The 21,167-nt window shown below is 48.5% G+C and overlaps 1 protein-coding gene across 5 annotated transcripts in view; it reads right to left on the bottom strand.

Annotated features, from left to right (window-relative positions):
- The window catches only part of KIF20B (kinesin family member 20B), a 257,621-nt gene that overhangs the window by 127,401 nt on the left and 109,053 nt on the right, over positions 1 to 21,167 (bottom strand). For all 5 annotated transcript variants that reach the window (XM_073585893.1, XM_073585891.1, XM_073585894.1 and 2 more), the window contains exons 17-18: positions 13,494 to 13,555; positions 13,281 to 13,400 (exon numbers count right to left, since the gene is read on the bottom strand). In XM_073585893.1, the coding sequence (XP_073441994.1) occupies positions 13,281 to 13,400; positions 13,494 to 13,555 (182 nt within the window). The remainder of the gene's footprint in view (positions 1 to 13,280; positions 13,401 to 13,493; positions 13,556 to 21,167) is intronic.

Raw genomic sequence — 21,167 nt, 5'->3', positions numbered from 1 at the left:
GGGAAATATGGGCACATGTAGATAGGCATCTTGGATGTCTATGGAACCCATGAATTCCTGCTCCTCCATGGAAGCAATTACCGAGCGAACTGACTCCATCTGGAGTGGCGAAGGCGAACTCTCTTGTTGAGTAACTTGAGATCCAAGATGGGTCGAACTGTCCCGTCCTTTTTCGGCACCACAAACAGGTTTGAATAAAACCCTGTGAAGCGTTCCAATTCGGGAACGGGCACAATCACCCTGGAACTGAGAAGAGAGGCGATGGCCGAACCGAACCCCGGGACCAAGGCCGGATCCCTCGGCGGACGGGATTGTAAGAAACGATCCCGTGGAAGAGAAAGGAACTCTATTTTGTATCCTGTTGATACAACCTCTCTGACCCAAGCGTCCTCTACTGAGGCGAGCCAGACGTCGCTGAAGAAGAGAAGTCGACCTCCCAATTGGAAGGGACCCACGGGAGACCGATGGTAGTCATGCGGACGTAGACCGTCCAGATCTAGATCTGGACGGTCTTCCCTGGGAAGAGTGGGACCGCCAGGACGGAGTGGGCCTGAAGGAAACCTTCTTTCTTTCCTGACGTGCCTGTGGCCTTTGCTGGTTGGAAGGGTTTTCCGCCGTATTGAAACGGCGGAAAGTCCGACAGGGACGAAACTGACGCCTTGGAGGAGGTCTGCGAGGCTTGGAGGGGAGAAGAGAACTCGTACCTCCGGTAGCGTCCTTAATAATCTGATCCAATTGTGATCCGAAGAGACGCACTCCCTGAAAAGGCAGATTGGTCAGAGACTTTTTAGAGGACAAGTCCGCCTGCCAGGCCTTGAGCCAAATTGTACGTCGGATTGCCACGATGTTACTTGACGCCTGAACTGCGCAAGATGCGGCATCCAAGGAGGCAGAAAGCAGATAATCCCCTGCATGGGAAATCTGATTGGCGAGATCGGCCAAATGCTCTGGTCGTGCCTTATGCAGAATGCCCTGCCGAAGGTCATCTGCCCAAGTGGATATGGCCTTTGCTGCCCAAGAAGAAACAAAGACTGGACATACCACTGCTGATGCTGCTTCGAAGGCAGATTTTGCTAGAGATTCTATGATCCTATCATTAGAATCTTTTAGCGACGCCACACCTGACAGCGGAAGGACCGTATTATTAGAAAGTCTGGACACGGGAGGGTCCACCGAGGGAGAAGCGGCCCAGTTGTCCGTGAGCTCTTTAGCAAACGGGTACAGCACGCCGAGACGCTTTCCTCTTTGAAAGCGTCTGGTCGGATCTTCTCTCTCCTTTGTAAAAATCTTTCCAAACTCAGAATGGAAGGGAAACACCCTGGATGGTGTTTCCGCCCGTCTGGACGAAACCTCCTGATCTGAGGATTTCGCAGGGGCGTCAGCGATGTCAAAGGTATGGTGAATCGCGGCAATGAGGTTTTGCACCGTAACCTTCATGTTCGCATCCTGGTCCGAATCCAGCTCTAAGACCCCTTCCGATTCCGAAAGCGCTTCGCCTGACTCGGGGGAAGAGGCCAGAGAGGGAGACTGCTGGGGACTATGGGGTGAGGTAGGACGAGGGGAGGACTCCGCCTGGAGGTCCTGCCTGGGCCTCTTGCGACTGCCGCTGGCTGGCTCAGATGGGACGTCCCGCCGAAGCTCCCAAGGGCAACTTGTCTAGAACGGCTACTAGGGACTGAGACACCTTGATGAGGTCTGCCACTGACTGTGATTGAGAGGAGGCCCAATCCGGCATGGGGGGCTCACTCGCCCCTGGGGCTATGGATGGCTCCTGAGCGGCGTCGGGCTGGACGCAGAGCGGGTACGATCAGACTTAGCGTTGGACATAGTGAAAAGAGAGGCAGTGCCGGACGGTTGGGGGACAGAAGGCAGAGAAGGGAGTCAGTCTGCAGGTGCAGAGCTACTCACGGTCCGGTGTCCCCAAGGGCGACGCTCTCTGATCTGGCTGCAGGATGAGGCCAGGCCAATCCGGCTGAAAAAAAGGCCCAGCGACCGAAATCCGGCAGGGAATGAGGTCCGGCTGGCAGGCTCAGAAGATGGCGACCACCAGGGAAAGGGCGCGCTGCCAGAGGGAGAAGAAGGGTGGAGCTCGCCGCAGAGATCCCCTTAGCACCGCCCGTTGTCCAATAGCAGGCTGGTGTGAGGCAAGGGGGCTGGGAAGGCCTAGGACGGGCGGGAGAGAAGCCCGCTTAGAAGAAAGGGGCAGGGGGCGTGGCCGCGACGCAGCGGTAGGCCCGAGATGAAGCCGGGGCCTAAATTAATAGCGCCGGCCGCCTGTCAGCAGGGGGTCGGCGCGGAAGACGCGCCGCAACACCGGGCCACGTCCCTGCTTCCCACAGCCCGACCCCTGTATACCCCTGCCGGGATGAAGAAACGGGGGGGGGGGGGGGGGGGTGCAGAACAAGGCCCGAAAGAAAAGGGGCCTTCATGGATGCGGCGACCGTGGGGAGAAGCGGGCGCGCAGGCCCTACCGTGGTCCCCTGGCGACCGCCTTAGGATGAAAACGCCGGGGGACCGCTAGACCGCATACTCACCCAGGCCGGGGGCCACAATAAAGGTACCTGAGAATCCCACGCTGTCTGTCGTCTTTATGGAATCCACGCCTCGTCCAACCGTCAGGCTCTGGTAGGCGAGATGGTGGGAGGCTCGGGGCAAGGACCGTCCGTATAGCTGGCACGCACCTGTGCGAGGCTCCTGGTCCTGCCGCGGAGACCTATGAGGATACGGGGTGGCAGTACACGCCGTACTCATAGTCTCTTTGTGGGAGTACGGATGTGACTGTTCACTCCGTATCCCTCCGAAACCTGTAAAGGAACGACGCACGACGAGGTAGATAGGGGTCTAATAAAATACCCGTGTCCACCTCCTACTGACACTAAGCTAAACTGAGGAACTTCCTGCCGGTCGGTGGGGTGTACACTGCGGAGGAGGAGCTAACCTTTTTTTGTGCATAGTGTCAGCCTCCTAGTGGCAGCAGCATACACCCATGGTCTCTGTGTCCCCCAATAAGGCGAACGAGAAATCTTTCTTCTGACCCATTTTGCCAAAGGAAAGGAAGTTGCCTAATAAACACACCTTATATAGGGTGTTGGTGTCATTAGACCATACCCCTCCTCATTACAGAGATGCAAATCACCTGATTTACATAATTGGCAGTTGGCTTTCAAGCCTATACAGCTTGCAGTAGGACAACATATATAAAAAGGATGATGTGATCAAAATACTCATTTGCCTAATAATTCTGCACACAGTGTATTTAATCTGTCCAATTACTTTTGGTCCCTTTAAAAACAGGGTGGCACATGTTAAGGAGCTGAAACTCCTAAACCCTTCATCCAGTTTTAATGTGGATACCCTCAAATGAAAGCTGAAAGTCTGAACTTCAACTGTATCTGAATTGTTTTGTTTAAAATAAAATTCATTGTGGTAATGTCTAGAACCAAAATTAGAAAAATGTTGTCTCTGTTCAAATATATATGGACCTATCTATCTATATATGTATATAAAGCTGAGTGTATAGCCCCGCCCACTCCGCATAGCCTCATTCACTAATATCCCACATTATCCCGTCAGCCAGAGCCACCGGACTACCCCTAATATCCCACTTCATCCAGTCAGCCACTGGACTACTACCCCTAATATCCCACAGCATGCCGTCAGCCAGAGGCACCGGATTACTACCCTTAATATCCCACATCATCCCGTCAGCCAGAACCACCGGACTACTACCCCTAATGTCCCATATCATCCCGTCAGAGCCACCGGACTACTACCCCTAATATCCCACATCATGCCGTCAGCCAGAGGCACCGGAATACTACCCCTAATATCCCACATCATCCCGTCAGCCAGAGGCACCGGACTACTACCCCTAATATCCCACATCATCCCGTCAGCCAGAGGCACCAGACTACTACCCCTAATATCCCACATCATCCCGTCAGCCAGAGCCAGCGGTCTACTACCCCTAATATCCCACATCATGCCGTCAGCCAGAGGCACCGGAATACTACCCCTAATATCCCACATCATCCCGTCAGCCAGAGGCACCGGACTACTACCCCTAATATCCCACATCATCCAGTCAGCCAGAGCCACCGGACTACTACCCCTAATATCCCACATCATCCCGTCAGCCAGAGCCAGCGGTCTACTACCCCTAATATCCCACATCATCCCGTCAGCCAGAGCCACCGGACTACTACCCCTAATATCCCACATCATCCTGTCAGCCAGAGCCACTGGACTACTAGCCCTAATATCCCACATCATCCTGTCAGCCAGAGCCATTGGACTACTACACCTAATATCCCACATCCTAACTTCCATACCGGGTGTCCATTTAAGAGGGAAGATGTGCCTATAGGATGGAGAATGTGTGATGGGGATATGGGCAGGGAAGGGTGAGTCATTTCTGTCATGTGCTCTGCTCCTTTCTGGGGGGCAGGCAATGGCTGGGAGCTTATGTTCCCAGGGATATTAGATTTCTCCCACCATGGCAGTGTCCGCTGAGGTGTTGTCATGCAGTGAGAAAACTATTGCTCATAGCAAGCAATCACAGCTCAGCTTCTTTGATTAGTGATTATATATATATATATATATATATATATATATATATATATATATATATATATATATATATATATATATATATATATATATATATATATAGAGAGAGAGAGGGACAGCACAAACATTTTTGATCTCCCTGTAGTACCCTTTTGGTATAACTTAATATGGGCATATAGGTAATAGAAATGTTACGCTAGTCCTACTTGTATGCATATTAGCGGTATTGTTGTTGAGAAAAGTTATATGCCATCTTTATGCTAATGAGCTCTTCCAAGCTCCGGGGTGTGCGGTGCTTGGAAGAAATCCCTGCCTCTTGTTTTCATTTTAATACTATCCCCCCCCCCCCGTCGAATGCAAGTCAGTTATGGCCCTGAAATCCTACGCCTGCAATCCATCCACAATATGCACCTCTTCGTCCCTTCCGTGGGTATTGGATTCAGGGATTTTCTGAGCATGCAACTTCCACTCCAGTGACATCCGGCATGCACGCCAATAAGGTGCTCTCCTCACTTCCTCCCTGCATCATTATCGCTATGTACACATGGTTCCTAGCGATGAATATGCAGGAAGAAAGTGGGGATAGTACTATAGGCACGCATGCTGGAGGTCACAGTGACTCCATCTGCACAGAAGAGGTACATATTGTGCAGGGTTTGAAGGGTGCAGGACTCCAGGGACATAACGGACGTGCATGGGTGGGGGTAGTATAACAATGAGGAGAGGAGGCAGGGACTTCTTCCAGGTACCGCACACCCCAAGCCTGGAAGAAAAAAATTAACAAAGACAGACTATAACATTTCTCAACAACAAGACCGTTAATATGAGACATACAGGTAGGACTAGTGTAACATTTCTATTACCTGTATGCCCACATTAATAGGTCATATATGTTCCAGGGGGTGGACAAATTGCCTTTAAGTATTATTAAAAAAAATAAATAAATAAAAGCTGACATGTGTATGAAAACACACAATATCTCCTGGTTAGGCAGAAAAGAATCAGTGGTAATGATCATATTCCCAAAGAAATTCTATCTATTCCGCAATCTCCACTTAATATTTCCAATGAAAATATTTAAAGAAATACAAGCAATTATTTCAAAACATATTTGGTAGGAGAAACAACCTAGAGTCAAGCGGATATGCTTTATATCCCTAAGAATAAAGGAGGGCAAAGATGCCCCCTAAGCGGTGTGTTACTACAGCGCTAAAGTGTTTGAGCAATTAAAATACATGTGGATCAATAATAATGATCGGCACTGGATAACAATTCAAAGACCCTTAATAGTATCTTCCAATATCCCATCTTTCTTCCTTTCATGCAACATCTTTAACCCCAAAAGGTAGATGCAGCCTTTGCGGTATGGAGACCACTGACGAACAAAAAAAGATTCAAATAGGTTCAAATTGTGTTTACTAAAGCATCTATAGAACATTTACAGCAATGAATTCCAGACCTTAAACATAAAAATTGGATTTGGGGCATTACATAAATTGAAAATTTGTATGAAAAGGAGGTATTAACCTCCACCTTTTCATTTAGAATTAAATAGAATATATTCCAGAGACTTCTATAAGTATTTGAAAATCAGACATTTTTTAGACAGAATATTAGAATCGTATGTTTCACCTTCTTCCAAGCTATATTCTATGCTGCTTAGTCCAGCATAGCAAATTAAAGAATTATCATATCGTTAGAGTGCACCTGTCAGCTGTTTTGGCCGCTATAAGATGTAGCCACTGCCTTTCAGGGCTTATTCTACAGCACACTATAATGATGTAGATAAGTCCCCGTTCCGACCGGCAAGATAAGAAAGTAGGAATTAGTCCTACCGGTAATGGTATTTCCAGGAGTCCATCCATCGTGACAGCACCACCAGGAGGTTGTCCTTCTTATCCTTGATAGGGACAGGAACACAGAAGAGGTTAAATAGCCCCTCCCCGCTAACACCCTTCAGAGATTTTCTAAGTACCACACCAGGATGGATGCAACGCAATTTTATTGAACTTCCTACTACATGTTTACATCACAGACTGGAAATTAAAGGGAGGATATATAAGGGGTGCTGTCATGATGGACTCCTGGAAATACCATTACCGGTAGGACTGATTCCTACTTTCTAGGACGTCCCCCCTGACAGCACCACCAGGAGAATTACAAAATTACTCAAACTATGGAGGGCTTACAGCCTAAAGGACTATCCTCCCAAAGGTCGATTGATGATTTGCCATAACATCCAATTTGTAAGGTTTACAAAATGTATTAAATTTAGACCAGGGTGCTGCCCTGCACACCTGGTCCATGGATACTCCCGCGCTCTCTGCCCATGACGCGGAAACGGCTCTTAGAGAATGGGCCCTAAGGTTTTCTGGCGGAGTTTTCCCCACCGACACATATGCTGCGCGAATAGTTGTCTTCAACCATCTGGCCAGGGTAGCTTTCAACGCCTTCTTCCCTTTGTTTTTGCCTACCATTTGGACAAAGATAGAGTCCACTCTCTAGTCTTGTGAGTTTTAAGTATTGAAGAATGGTTCTTTTAACGTCTAAGAAGTGGAGAGAGCATTCTCTCATTGCTGTAATTCTGGCAGAAAGTAGGTAGTACTATTTCCTGATTCCTGTGGAAATCGGGAACCACTTTGGGAAGAAAGGCCGGATTTAATTTTAAGACAATGCAGTCCTCCTGAAATTTTAAATATGGGTGTTCTAGGGACAGGGCCTGGATCTCACCTATGCGTCTCGCAGTAGTTATTGCTACTAGAAAAAGGGCTTTGAACGTTACTGACATGAGGGACTGCTCTAGTTGTTCATATGGATCCTTGCGCAGTTCATTTAGGACTAAGCTGAGACCCCAGTGTGGTATTGAGCTACAGATTGTGGGTCTCATACGCTGTGTGGCTTTTATGAACCTCACCACCCAGGGATGATTAGCTAGTGGATAATCAAAATATGAACATAGGGCTGACAGCTCTACTTTTAAAAGTACTAGGCCTCAGTCCTTTGTCAAACCCTGCTTGGAGGAAGTCAAGAATGTGGGAGATATTTGGACCTTGGGTAACGGATACTGGTTCTGTACACCGAGAACAGAACCTCTTCCAGATTTTCCGGTATATGGCTGAGGTTAACGGTTTCCTACTCTTTTGCATAGTAGATCTCACTAATTCGGAGAGCCCTTTTGATTTTAGGATCTCTGCCTCAGGATCCAGGCTGATAGTTGTAGCATCTCTGGTCTCTGATGTACTAGAGGTCCCTGGGTTAAAAGGTTTGGTCTCGCTGGAAGTAATATTGGATCTTCCAGTGCCATCCATCTTAGTAGGGAGAACCAGCTCCTTTTGGGCCAGTAAGGGACAATCAAGATTACTGATGCTCTGCTTTCTTGGATCTTCATTAAGACTCTGGGTATAAGAGCAAGTGGTGAGAAGGCACAAGCGAGATCCATGTTCCAGTTTTGTGCCAAGGCGTCTACCCCTGTTGGGTTGTCTGCTGGATTTAGAGGAAAAAAAAAATTGTTTTGGATTTCCTCCTTAGGCAAATAAATCGATCTCTGGTGTCCCCCAGTGTCGGGATAACTGTATGAAGACTTCCTTGTTTAGTGACCATTCTGAAAGGTGGACCTTCTCGCTGCTTAGGAAGTCCGCCACCTGGCTCTTTGATCCTTTCAGGTGTACTGCCGTAACCATCGTCTGCTCTGTCCAGGAAAAGATTGCGTGAGCTAGGTCCTGCAGGTGACGGTGTCTGGGCCCCACCTTGATGATGAAGGAAGGCAACTGTAGTTGAATTGTCTGAGAAGATCTTGACATTCTGACCACTCAGTCTTCCCTGGCATGTCTTTAGTGCCTCCCAGACTGCCCTGAGCGCTCTGTAATTTGAGGACCGGTTGCATATTGATGGGCCCAATGTTGCTTGAAGGTAAAGTCCTTCCATGTGAGCCCCCCCCAACCTCAGACTGGCGTCGGTCGTGATGTTTATACACGGCAACTCTTTCCAGGGTCTTCCTTTCCCGAGGTTGTGCGTGTCCGTCCACCAGGACAGAGACTGCTTTACTTCTTTGGAGACTCCAATGTTTGTGTCTAGTGATGCTGCTTTGCCACCCCAAGCTGCCAAGACTTCTTGTTGCAAGATCCTTGAATGAAACTGGCTCCACTGGACACTGGAAATGCACGAAGTCATGAGACCCAGGACTCTCATGGCCTTCCTTATGGAGACGTACTTCTGTGTTTGGACTTTCTGTATGACTGTCTGCTGTTTGTGCAGGGGAAGGTAGGAACATTCTCTTTCCGAGTTTAGGATGACTCCGAGAAACACCTTTTCTCTTTCTGGTTTGAGACTTGACTTCTTCCAGTTTATTAAACATCCTAAGCTTTAAAAGATTGATACTGTGGTTGTAAGGTCTCTCTCCATCTGTTGTGGGGAGTCTGCCACTAGCAGCAAGTAGTCCAAGTATGGAATAATGAGAATATTCCTTTCCCTTAGATAGGCCATGACCTCTGCCATAAGTTTTGTGAAGACTTGGAGGCGAGTCCGAATGGTAAGCAGCAGAACTGGTTGAGTTGTACCTTCCCGTGGTCTCATCACGAACCTGAGGAATTTCTGGTGTGATGTATGGATGGGTACATGGTAGTAGGCACTCTTTAAATCTAAAGTGCTCATCACTGATCTCTCCTTTATTAACGGTATGACTGCTTTTAGAGATTCTATTTTGAATCTCTTGTAGGTCACGCTCAGATTTAGTGGCTTTAGGTTGATCATAGTCCGATATTCTCCTCATTTTTTATGGAGATTAGGGTTGAATAGTGACCCTGAAATCTTTGAGCATGGGGAACCCGGGTTATGGCTCCTATCTCTATTAGCTCTTGTACGTCTTTTAAAAGTCTTTGGTGGCTCACCCGAGACTGGGTCATGCAGTATCTCCTGGGAGGTCGCTCAGTGAATTCGATCTTGCACCCCTCTGTGACCGTATTCAGAATCCACGGGTTCTGGGTAATGTCCCGCCAATTCATTTGGACGTAAAGGAGTCTGCCTCCTACCTTCTTAGCGTCAGTCTGCTAGGTCTTGTCCTCTGCTCTTGAGGGGAATTTTTCCCTTTTCCCCCCTTTTGTGTAGCTCCACCTGCCAGACTTCCCCTTCCCTTTATAGTTCTGCCTGGGATCGGAGCGGGTCCTCCGAAAGGATGGCATTCTCTTAGGCTTTTCCTCCGGAAAGCCTTTCTTTTTGTTGGATAAGAGTCAGTGATAAGCGGTCATAAAGGATTGCTTAGGAAGCAACCCAGGGGCAGACAAGGATGTCAGGTCTCCACCGCAGCTCCAGTCGAAAACCTCCAATGGAGGATAGGAGCAATGAGAAAATGGAAAACGGTCTTAGGAGCGCAGGTAAGACTCAAACAAGAAATGGGTTTAAACCACAACGCATTTCGACGGAGGATCAGATGAAGACGGATCCTCCGTCGAAACGCGTTGTGGTTTAAACCCATCTATTGTCTGAGTCTCTTTCCTGCACTCCTAAGACCGTTTTCCATTTTCTCATTTCTTTTTATCAGAGGCTTTCTCGAGTAATTCATCCAATACGGGCCCGAATACATGAAGGCCTGAGAACTGTATGGAGCACAATTTGTTTTTTGACTGGGTATCTCCGGTCCAGGACCTCAGCTACAGCACTCGTCTTGCTGCGTTAGACAGGGCATTATTCCTTGCTGCGAAGTGGACTGAATTCGCTGAGGCGTCAGCCATGAAGTCAGTTGCCATTTTTAGAAGAGGTAGTGATTTTAGAATTTCCTCTGTGGGGGTTTTGTCCTTAATCTTATCCTCTAGCTCGCCCACTCATAAGCTCATTGACCTGGCTACCGAGGTGGCTGCTATGTTAGCCTTCATAACGGCTGCCGACGCTTCCCAGGCTTTCTTGAGGAGGTCCTCTGATCTCTTAGCCATCAGATCCTTAAGGCCAATTGAATCCTCAAAAGGGAATAGCTGTCTTCTTTGACACCCTGGCTACGGGTATGTCGATTTTTGGGATTGTTTCCCACACCTTGGTATCTTCTGGATCAAAGGGAAGGCGGTATTTGAAGTCTCTTGGGACTACCAGCTTTTTTCCCGCTTCTTCCCACTCTTCCAATATTATTGCCGTTATATGTCTGTTAACGGGAAATACTCTATTCCTACGGGCCCTTAGCCCGCCAAACATCTCATCCTCGGTTGTTCGTGGCTCCGTAGAATCTTCTACATTCATTGTGATCCTGACTGCCTGTAGGAGCTTGTCAGTGTTGTCCGATAAAAAAAAGGTAACTCTTCCTTTCTTCCGGAAGAGCTGCCGACGAATATTCCCCAGAGTCAGGATCGGAGTAGTCCGACACCTCTCCTTCTTCCGAACTCTGTTCCAGTTCCCATCTAGGCCTCTTAGGATGCGGGGACTATGATGGTACAATTACTGCAACTGTAGTCTGTACCTCTTCTCGGATCATAGACTTTATATTGTCTGAGAGGGAGGAATGCTCGTGTTTGAGGAGTCCCGATATGCAGCCTTCAAATAGCTTCTTTGTATGTACCGGTGGGAATCTGGCCGAGCATAGGAGGCATTTATTAGGTTTCCACCTGGTGGCTGTGCTGGATTGCCTAGGTGCTTCCTTGGCCTGTAAAATATGTATAGGAAAGAGGCTCCTGTATGTCTGCATATGGAGACCTGTAAGGGACCCTACTACCCCTTTACTCACATGGTCTGGCTCTAGGGATTGGACGTCTGGACAGCTACCACTTTCCATCTTTACTGAGTCAAGTGTACTGTCAGTCTGTGTGTCTTTAATAGTCCACCTTAACCGGCTTCAAGACATCCGATTCGTCCGCCTTTCGAGCCCAGCTGCTGTTGATCAGGACGTGGCTGGCCTTGCTGCACATGCTCCCTAGAACGCGCACCGATCCGTCTGACTCAGTTCCCGTCTGACGCCCCGCCTCTCCCGATGTCCCCCGATGCACGGGGCGCCGGAATCCAGTTGACGCTGGCCTCCGTGAACTCTTCCTCGCCGAAGGCCGCCTTGTGCTGGGCGCCGCCATGTTTGTTCTCTGGCCTCGCCCCCGGAAGTAGTCACCGACGAGCTTTCCGATGATGCGGCGCGCCGGAAGTCTAGGACACAAGGTGCCTGCTGCCCCGCAGCCAAAACAGCAGCTGCTGCGCAGAGCCCTCTGGGGAGATGCAGCAGGCATCGGGAGCATGCAGCTCGACCACGCGCTGAGAGGGACCTCTTACGGTATCAGCAGCTGTTGTTGACTGGGTCCCAGCTCCTGCCACTGCCGCTCAGAACCCTCCCTCTGGAGAGGATACAGATTCTCCCAGGAGCTCCTGCTCCACCGAGTCCCGACGCCCCGAAGGTTGCCGGCCAAACAGGTACTCCATGCACCTCTGCGTCTGTCCCTGATAAGGACAGGAAAAACACTGAAGGGTGTTAGCGAGGAGGGGCTAGTTAACCTCTTCCGTGTTCCTGTCCCTATCAAGGATAAGGAGAACAACCTCATGGTGGTGCTGTCAGGAGGGACGTCTTTGGAAAAATAAGTTTTACTATACTCACCTGGGGGGGGGGGGGGTGTCCGGGTCCGGCGACTCCCATCTTCTTGCAACTCCACCCTCCTGCCTGCTTTGTCGCTCTCCGGCATCGCACTACTGCGCAGGCGCACTTCCCTAACCCTGTTCAGGGCAGAGCAAAGTACTGCAGTGCCCAGGCGCTGGGCCTGTCTGACCTTTTCCGATGCCTGTAGACTACAATACTTTGCTATGCCCTCAACAGGGCAGAGAAGCACACCAGCGCAGGAGCGTGATGCTGGAAGCGAGGAAGGAAGTAGGAGGACGGCATCGCAAGAAGATGGGAGGCACTGGACCTGCGACACCCATCGGACCAGACCGCAATGGACCGCCCTCCCGGGTAAGTATAATCAAACTTATTTTCCTTATCTTTCAGGTCGGACAGGAGGCTTATCTAAAGCATTATAGAATACTGTAAATAAGCCCTGAAAAGCAGTGGCCGCATCTAAAGGCCCTTTTACATTTAGCGATGCACCAGCGATCCGACCCGGTCAGGATCGCTGGTGCATCGCTAAATGATCGCTAGTGAGCTTTCATACAGAAAGATCTCACAGCGATGCAGCAGCGACGCAGCGCACGATACTCACCGTTGACACACGACGATCCTGACGTCCTCCCGCCCGCGTCCAGCGTCGCTCGTCTCACACAGCAGGAAGCCCAGCAGGATGCAGACGAGAAATGGAGCCGTGCGATCAGCGACAGACAGTGGGGCAGCCAGTCGGAGGTATCACACATGGCGATATCGCTAGCAATATCGCTGCTACGTCACAAAACCAGTGACGTTTTAGCGATATTGCTAGCGATATCGCTATGTGTAAAACCACTTTTATAGCGGCCAAAACAGCTGACAGGTTCCCTTTAAGTTATTGGAAAGTGATCTAAATGTAGAAATCACCTTGAGAATGTGAGGAAATTACTATACAGATGGCATTTTACTCTGAATAGATTATCCAAAATTTTTACCGAACTTGTAAACAAAGAATTATACTGAACACAATATCATGTTAAACTTCAATAATTTTATTGTCAATATTTGACATTTTTTCTAAATTAAAATCTATGGTAAAAAAAAAAAAAAAAAAAAAAAGCCGGTGCTTCTTCTCAATATCTTTGGTCTAAGAAATGTAATGCTTTCAAGGTTTACTTACATAATCTTCACATTTAGCCTCCCAATGAGAAATAAGGTCTTTAAGCTTCTCAATCGCACTGTCCTTTTGCACAGTCATATCCATAAGTTGATCAGTTTGTTGTTTTTGTGCCAACAGCGCCTTAAAAAAAAAAAAAAAAAAGGAGATAAGTTACTATACAATTACTGAGGGAGAGAAATCTGCATTTAGAGCGGTACAGAGAATAAGTCTTACCTTTTCAGATTCTTCCAGCTGAAGTCTGGTTTTTGTGCACTGGTTAATCTGACTCTCCAGATCTGCAGAAATATATTTACACAGGAAAGAACTAAATACAGAGCTCTATAAATGAACAGTCATGGAATTGCCTAGTACGGCATGATGTGTTCTTACAATTTTACCATAGGATCCAAAATATAAAGTCAACCTACCATCTGCAACACAAATCTGCACCAAAAGAAAAAAGTCCACACGGAGACCCCGGGGGCAGGTCTCACTCACACGTCAGTGTTTTGCATTAGTGTTCATTTGCCAAAAACAGAAGTGGAAGTTCTTGAGAAAAAGTAACTGAAAGCCTGACATCTGTCCTATGTCTTATAGAGTTACTCCTGGTATTGGCATGCAAACACTGATGAAATACTGAACATAAATATTGATGTGTGAATAAAGCCCAAAACAGCGTTGGAGAGATGCGAAGAACTACTAACTTTTAATGGATTTGCGTTAGCAATGTATTACATCCACAAACATGCAGCCACAATTCCAAACTTGTGTGCAGGGAAATTTGCAGCATAATACAAAATCAGCAAAGTACACCTCTTAAAAATGTCCACAATGTGTAATTTTCTCAGTTTAACCACTTTAGGACCAAACAAGTTTTCTTGATATACGCTTTAAATTTTATTTTATTTTTTTTTTTTTTGCTCCCCTTCTTCCAAGAGCCATAACTTTATTTTTCCATGAATACAGCCATGGGGCAGGGTTTATTTTTTCCTCTTTTTTTAATGAGTTCTGGTTTTGCAATAATTTTATTGTATAATGTACTTAAAAGAAGAAAACACTTCAATTGGTTGTGAAAAGGACTTCGCAAAATGATTCTTTAGATCAGTAAAATTATGTTGATACCAAATTTATGTAGTTTCTTGGGGGGCAGGAATTCATATTTTAGTGGTGGAAAAAATCTGAAATTTGTATGTATAAAAAAAAAAAAAAAAAAAGTGGGTCACCATTTTTTATAGCTTTTTATGGAGTTTTTTTTTGTAACGGATTTAAAAAAAAAAAAAAAAAAAAAACACCCTGCCGTTTTGTTTTTTCATTGTGGGTGCGAAGAGGTGGTTGAATAATTTTATATTTTGATATAGGTACTTTAAACCTTTTTTTTGTTTATTTAAGAGACTTTAACCTGCAATACTTCCATCACTTTTCCTATAATACCACAGTATTACAGTATCTATAAATATCTATCTATATACATACTGTGAGAATCATGTGGGAATAGTGGATGAGGGCAGGTATATCTCGCCCAGATACCTTTCTTATGTGGCCTAGTCTGGTCAGTATCGCACCTGGTTACTAATGAATAATGGGAGGCGGATATAAAAGGATGCCAGGTGGTTGTGTGGGTGTCTCAGCCTGGGGACACAGAGAGCCTGTTTGTGTGAGAGACACACGTGAGTGAAAGCAGTGCCCACTGCAACTGTGGTTTGGCTGGACGGGAGAAGCCCGCCAGTTGGTAGTTAGGTTGTACTTTGTTTAGTTAGTGCCGGACAGGCAAGGATTTGTTTTATGTTTTCTTCTTTATGCATTGCTTTCACCTAATAATCCTGACTCAGTGTCAGTTATACCCGGACCCCGGCTATGCGCCGGAGTTTCATGCTGAACGCACGTGACCTTTGACCCCAGCAAAGGCGATCCCGGAGTGTTTTATCACATTGTGGTGGAGAACGCAGGCATCACGTGAGAAGCATGAGCATGGAGGACATGGTGAAAGTGCTGGTACAGTCCACCGCCGTCCAGCAAGAAGCTAATCGGGTGATGATGGCCCAGCTGAAGGAGATGGTGGACATGACAGCTACCGATCGTTCGCTTCTCCAGCAGGTAGCGCAGCGTCTGGCAAGCTTACCTGAGGTTAACCTGGAAGCCGAGTCGAGAGTGATTCACGTGAGTCGGTACTGGCAGAAGATGACGACCGAAGATGACGTCGAGGCATACCTGACCACGTTTGAACGGACGGCGGTGCGAGAAAAATGGCAGAAGGCACGATGGGCCAGCCTGATTGCGCTGTTTCTTTCCGGTGAAGCCCAAAAGGCTTATGATGACTTAGAACCTGAAGCCGCGCAGGACTTTGACAAACTGAAAGCCGAGATCTTGGCCCGACTGGGAGTGACGACCGCTGTCCGTGCACAGAGAGTGCATCAATGGACTTATCAGCCGGATAAACCACCGCGGTCACAGATGTTCGACCTGATCCACGTGACGAAGAAGTGGCTACAACCCGAGGTGTTGACAGCGCCAGAGATAATCCAGAGAGTCGTCATGGACAAGTACCTGAGAGCTCTACCACCAGCCCTAAGTGGGTAAGCCATGGAAATCCTACGACGGCAGATCAACTGGTGGATCTGGTTGAACGTTACTCCGTGGCGGAAGGACTCCGAGACGACGCTACCCCACCTCGATCTTCATCATCTCCACGTGGAACTGGTAAGACTGTTCCAGGGAGTAGGGGAGAAGGAAAAATCCCTAACACAGTGGGGGAGGAAAACGGGACTGTCCGCACTGCGAGGCCGAGAGTAATGAACTATGGTCTAAGCAAGGGGCCCGTTAGGTGTTTCCGCTGCCAAGAGATGGGACACATTGTTGCGAACTGTCCGCTCACTTCTGAACCCGTGCAGTGCGACGTCACAGACTCTAAAAACCGCATGTCTATGGTTGCACGGGTAGTGAGTGTGAATGCTGGTCAAAAGGATGTGGAAAACCACTTGTGTGATTTAACTGTTGATGGAAAAAATGTGGTGAAGGCCAGTCTGGTATCAGCCCTGACTGGACCATCAGACAAATTTTCTGTAACGTGTGTGCATGGAGACACCTGTTCGTACCTCACCACGGTCATATGCATTACTACTACCTATGGGTCTGTGCAACAAAAAGTGGGACTCGTCCCTGCGTTATTGTATGATGTTATCCTGGGCCGGGATTTTCCCCACTTCTGGCAATTGTGGGAGAATCAGTTGATACCCCAGGGTAATAGTGTACATGATTCTTCCAGGGCGCGTGTGGGTCCCGAACCCCTGGAAGAGGTCTCCCCGGAAGACTCAGGGGAAGAGTCTGCTGGAAATGACCTGCAGTTCCAGTTTTCAGTCATGGCGGGCGATACGGAGGAGACCGGGGAAGAGGAGGAGGCCGACAGCCGTCCACCTCCCCGTTTGCCGGATTTAGAAGTTCAGAAAGAGGACTTCCAAAGCAAGCAAATAAAGGATCCTACCCTTTCTCAGGCTAGGACAAATGTAAAAGTGATAAATGGGGTACCCGTAGAACCTGGCTCTAGGCTGGCATATCCTTACATGGTTCTGGAGAATGATTTACTCTATCAGATAGAGAAAAAGGGGGAAGACACGGTGCAACTATTAGTCGTGCCAAAACCCTACAGGCGGCAGGTGCTGGACCTGGCCCACGGACATGTGATGGGAGGTTACCTGGGAGTCCAGAAAACCACCGAAAGGATATTACACTGTTTTGTTTGGCCAGGCATGCATCACGATATTCGTGTATATTGTGAGTCTTGTCCTGACTGCCAAGCCTCTGCACCTAAGCCCCGGTTCTGTAGCCCTTTGGTACCCCTACCCATTATTGAAGTCCCGTTTGAAAGGATTGGGATGGATTTAGTTGGGCCCCTTCCACGGTCGGCACGTGGACACCAACATATCCTGGTCATCTTGGATTATGCCACTCGTTACCCGGAGGCCATCCCTTTGCGTAACACGGCCACCAAGACGATTGCCAAGAAACTGGTGCATGTGTTTAGTCGGGTCGGTATACCAAAACAGATACTCACCGACCAGGGGACCCCCTTTATGTCCAGGGTAATGAAGGCGATCTGCCGATTGTTACAAATCGAACCGTTACGTACATCCGTGTATCACCCTCAAACAGACGGGTTGGTCGAACGGTTCAATAAAACTCTAAAGCAGATGCGGAGAAAGGTGATCGACAAGGATGGGAAGAACTGGGACTATTTACTTCCGTATTTGCTTTTTGCCATCAGGGAAGTAACCCAGTCTTCCACGGGATTCTCGCCTTTCGAATTATTGTACGCCCGACGTACTCGCGGACTGTTAGAGACGTTGCAAAAGAAACCTGGGAGGGTCAGGTCACTCCGTTTAAAATGGTGATAGATCACGTCACACAAATGCAGGACCGTATTGCGGCTGTTATGCCTATCGTCAAAGAACACATGATGCAGGCTCAAGGAGCCCAAAAAAGAATCTATGATAGGGGCGCCAAGATCCGTACGTTTGCACCCGGAGATAGGGTGTTGATCCTGGTCCCCACGGTGGACAGTAAGTTCCTAGCAAAGTGGCAGGGCCCCTTTGAGATTAAGGAAAGAGTTGGTGAAGTAAACTACAAAGTATACCAGGCAGGTAAACGGAAACCTGAACAGATTTATCATGTAAATCTGATAAAACCCTGGAAAGATCGGTCTGCCTTGTCAGCGGAGCTGGCCCGTCCCGTCTGCTCGCATACCATACCGGAGGTACGGGTTGCAGAGACTCTCTCAGAGCAGCAAAAGACTAAGGTCAGGCAGTTTCTACTTCACAACCAAAAGTTTCTCAGAAAAACCCGGGCAGACTACGCTAATGAAACATGACATCGTAACGGAACCTGGTGACACAGTTCACGTAAAACCCTACCGAATCCCAGAAGCGCGCCGTGAAGCCGTTTCCCGAGAAGTGAAGGCAATGTTAGAGTTATGAGTCATTGAGGAATCGCACAGTGGTTGGTCCGGCCCGATTGTGCTAATTCCTAGACCGGACGGCACCATCCGGTTCTGCAATGACTTCAGGAAACTGAATGCAGTCTCAAAAGTTGATGCCTACCCTATGCCCCGGGTCGACGAGTTAATTGATCGGTTAGGAAAAGCCCGGTATATTACGACCCTAGACCTAACAAAGGGGTATTGGCAGATCCCGCTGGCGGAGGCTGCCAGAGAAAAGATGGCATTTGCTATGCCGGAAGGTTTATTTCAGTATGTGTATATGCCGTTTGGACTGCACGGGGCACTGGCGACCTTCCAGAGACTGATGGATCAAGTCCTGAGGCCACATAGGCAGTACGCTTCGGCCTATTTGGATGACATTGTCATTTACAGCTTGGACTGGGAGACTCATCTCCAGAAAGTACAAGCTGTGATTGACGACCTGTGGAAGGCAGGTCTAACCGCGAACCCCAAGAAATGTCACATTGGGCTAGAAGAAGCCTGGTATTTGGGGTATGTAATTGGGAGGGGTATTGTTAAACCCCAGCTCGATAAGATTCAGGCGGTTCAGGACTGGCCGCAACCTGTCAACAAGAAGCAGGTGAAAGCCTTTCTGGGGATCGCCGGCTATTATCGCCGGTTCATACCCAATTTTGCAGCCATCGCTACCCCCCTGACAGATCTTACAAAAGGGAAAGACTCCGTCATGATTAAATGGAGTTTAGCGGCTGAAGAAGCCTTCCATAGCCTAAAACAGGCACTTTGCTCTCAACCAGTACTGGTGACTCCGGACTTCTGCAGCGAGTTTGTGGTACAAACGGATGACTCTGATACCGGTATCGGGGCCGTACTGTCACAAGTGAGGGACGGAGTGGAACACCCAGTCCTCTATCTCAGCAGGAAGCTGAACAAACATGAGCAAAAGTATGCAGTCATAGAAAAAGAGTGCCTAGCCATTAAGTGGGCTCTAGAGGCCCTCAAATATTACCTGGTGGGCCGAAAGTTCAGGCTGATCACTGACCATGCCCCTCTCAAGTGGATGCACTTGAACAAGGAACGGAATAGCCGGGTGACCCGGTGGATCCTTGCCCTGCAGGCCTACTTTTACGGTGGAGCACCGCCCAGGGATACAGATGGGGAATGCAGATGCCCTGTCCCGAGTGCACTGTTTGGCGGGTGTCATTGCTCGACCGGAGTGGGCTGAGCAGAGGGGGGGGGGGGGGGGGGAGATATGTGAGAATCATGTGGGAATAGTGGATGAGGGCAGGTATATGTCACCCAGATACCTTTCCTATGTGGCCTAGTCTGGTCAGTATCGCACCTGGTTACTAATGAATAATGGGAGGCGTATGTAAAAGGATGCCAGGTGGTTGTGTGGGTGTCTCAGCCTGGGGACACAGAGAGCATGTCTGTGTGAGAGACACGTGAGTGAAAGCAGTGCCCACTGCAACTGTGGTTTTGCTGGACGGGAGAAGCTCGCCAGTTGGTAGTTAGGTTGTACTTTGTTTAGTTAGTGCCGGACAGGCAAGGATTTTTATGTTTTTTTCTTTATGCATTGCTTTCACCTAATAAACCTGACCCAGTGTCCGTTATACCCGGACCCCGGCTGTGCGCCTGAGTTTGATGCTGAACGCACGTGACCTTTGACCCCAGCAAAGGCGATCCCGGAGTGTTTTATCACATTACATACACACAATCTCCGGTTGGCCGCTGTCCCCGAATCTCATAAGGCACCGCGGCAGTCAGTTGCACAGACGCAAGTGTCATACACGTCTCCGCTATTCCCACGCAGGCGCAGTAACAATCGCGTTTTTACTACACATGCGCGGGAATAGAGGTGACGTGTATGTCACTTGCGCAGATCGTGGCCACAAGGTCACCGCTATTCCCACACATGCGCAGTAACAACTGCACTCTACCCGCACGTGCGCGGTAACGACGCAGCTGTTACTACGATTGCATGGGAAAATCCGCACTCTCGATGCGATAGCATCGGGCCTATTTCTAGTACAGCATAAAACAGGATTTTGGTTCCTTACCGTAAAATCTGTTTCTCAGAGTCTTCATTGGGGGACACAGAAACCGTGGGTGTTTGCTGCGGTCACTAGGAGGTTGACACTATGCATGAAAAAAATCTTAACTCCGCCTACACAGTATACACCCCTACGACAGGCTGTAGGACAATTAGTTAGTGAAAAAGCAGTAGGAGGAGACATCATGTAAGTCAATCATATAATTATTAGCGATAACAAAATCATGGGAGGGCGCTGTGTCCCCCAATGAAGACTGAGAAACAGATTTTACGGTAAGCAACCAAAATCCGGTTTTCTCTTTCGTCTCATTGGGGGACACAAACCGTGGGACATCCAAAAGGGAAAAGACAAACTTCCTTCAGGTCGGAGAACTCACCGCTGCAGCCTGCAAGATTCTTTTGCCTAGGCTGGCGTCCGCTGAAGCATACCGTAGGTATGCACGGACGACCATGTGGCAACCTTGCACAACTGCATGGCTGATGCCCTGTTGGGTACCGCCCAGGCGGCGCCCACTGCCTGGTTGAATGGGCCTTGACCCCAGCAGGGGACACCCTGTCCTTCACACGGAAGGCTTCCAGAATTGCCATTCTGATCCAGCAGGCAATTGTTGCTTTAGAGGCCGGCAGGCCTCTTCTCACCCCATTGGGGATAACAAAGAGCGAGTCCGCCTTACTGAAGGGAGCAGTCCTGGCCAGATAGACCCTTATCGCCCTGACCAGGTCTAGCTTATTCAAAGAACGCTCCAGAGGATGGGTTGGGGCGGAACAAAATGACGGAAGGATTATATCCTCGTTCAGGTGGAAGGTCGATACCACCTTGGGAAGAAAGTTAGGAGGAGGCCGCAAAACAACCTTGTCCTGGTGCATAACTAGGAATGGAGGGCGACAGGACAATGCCGCTAATTCT

The sequence above is a fragment of the Dendrobates tinctorius genome, unplaced genomic scaffold, assembly GCF_039654945.1.
Source record: "Dendrobates tinctorius isolate UK_male_01 unplaced genomic scaffold, ASM3965494v1 ptg000089l, whole genome shotgun sequence".
Classification (NCBI taxonomy): domain Eukaryota; kingdom Metazoa; phylum Chordata; class Amphibia; order Anura; family Dendrobatidae; genus Dendrobates; species Dendrobates tinctorius.
This window is presented reverse-complemented; position numbering and strand designations above follow the sequence as displayed.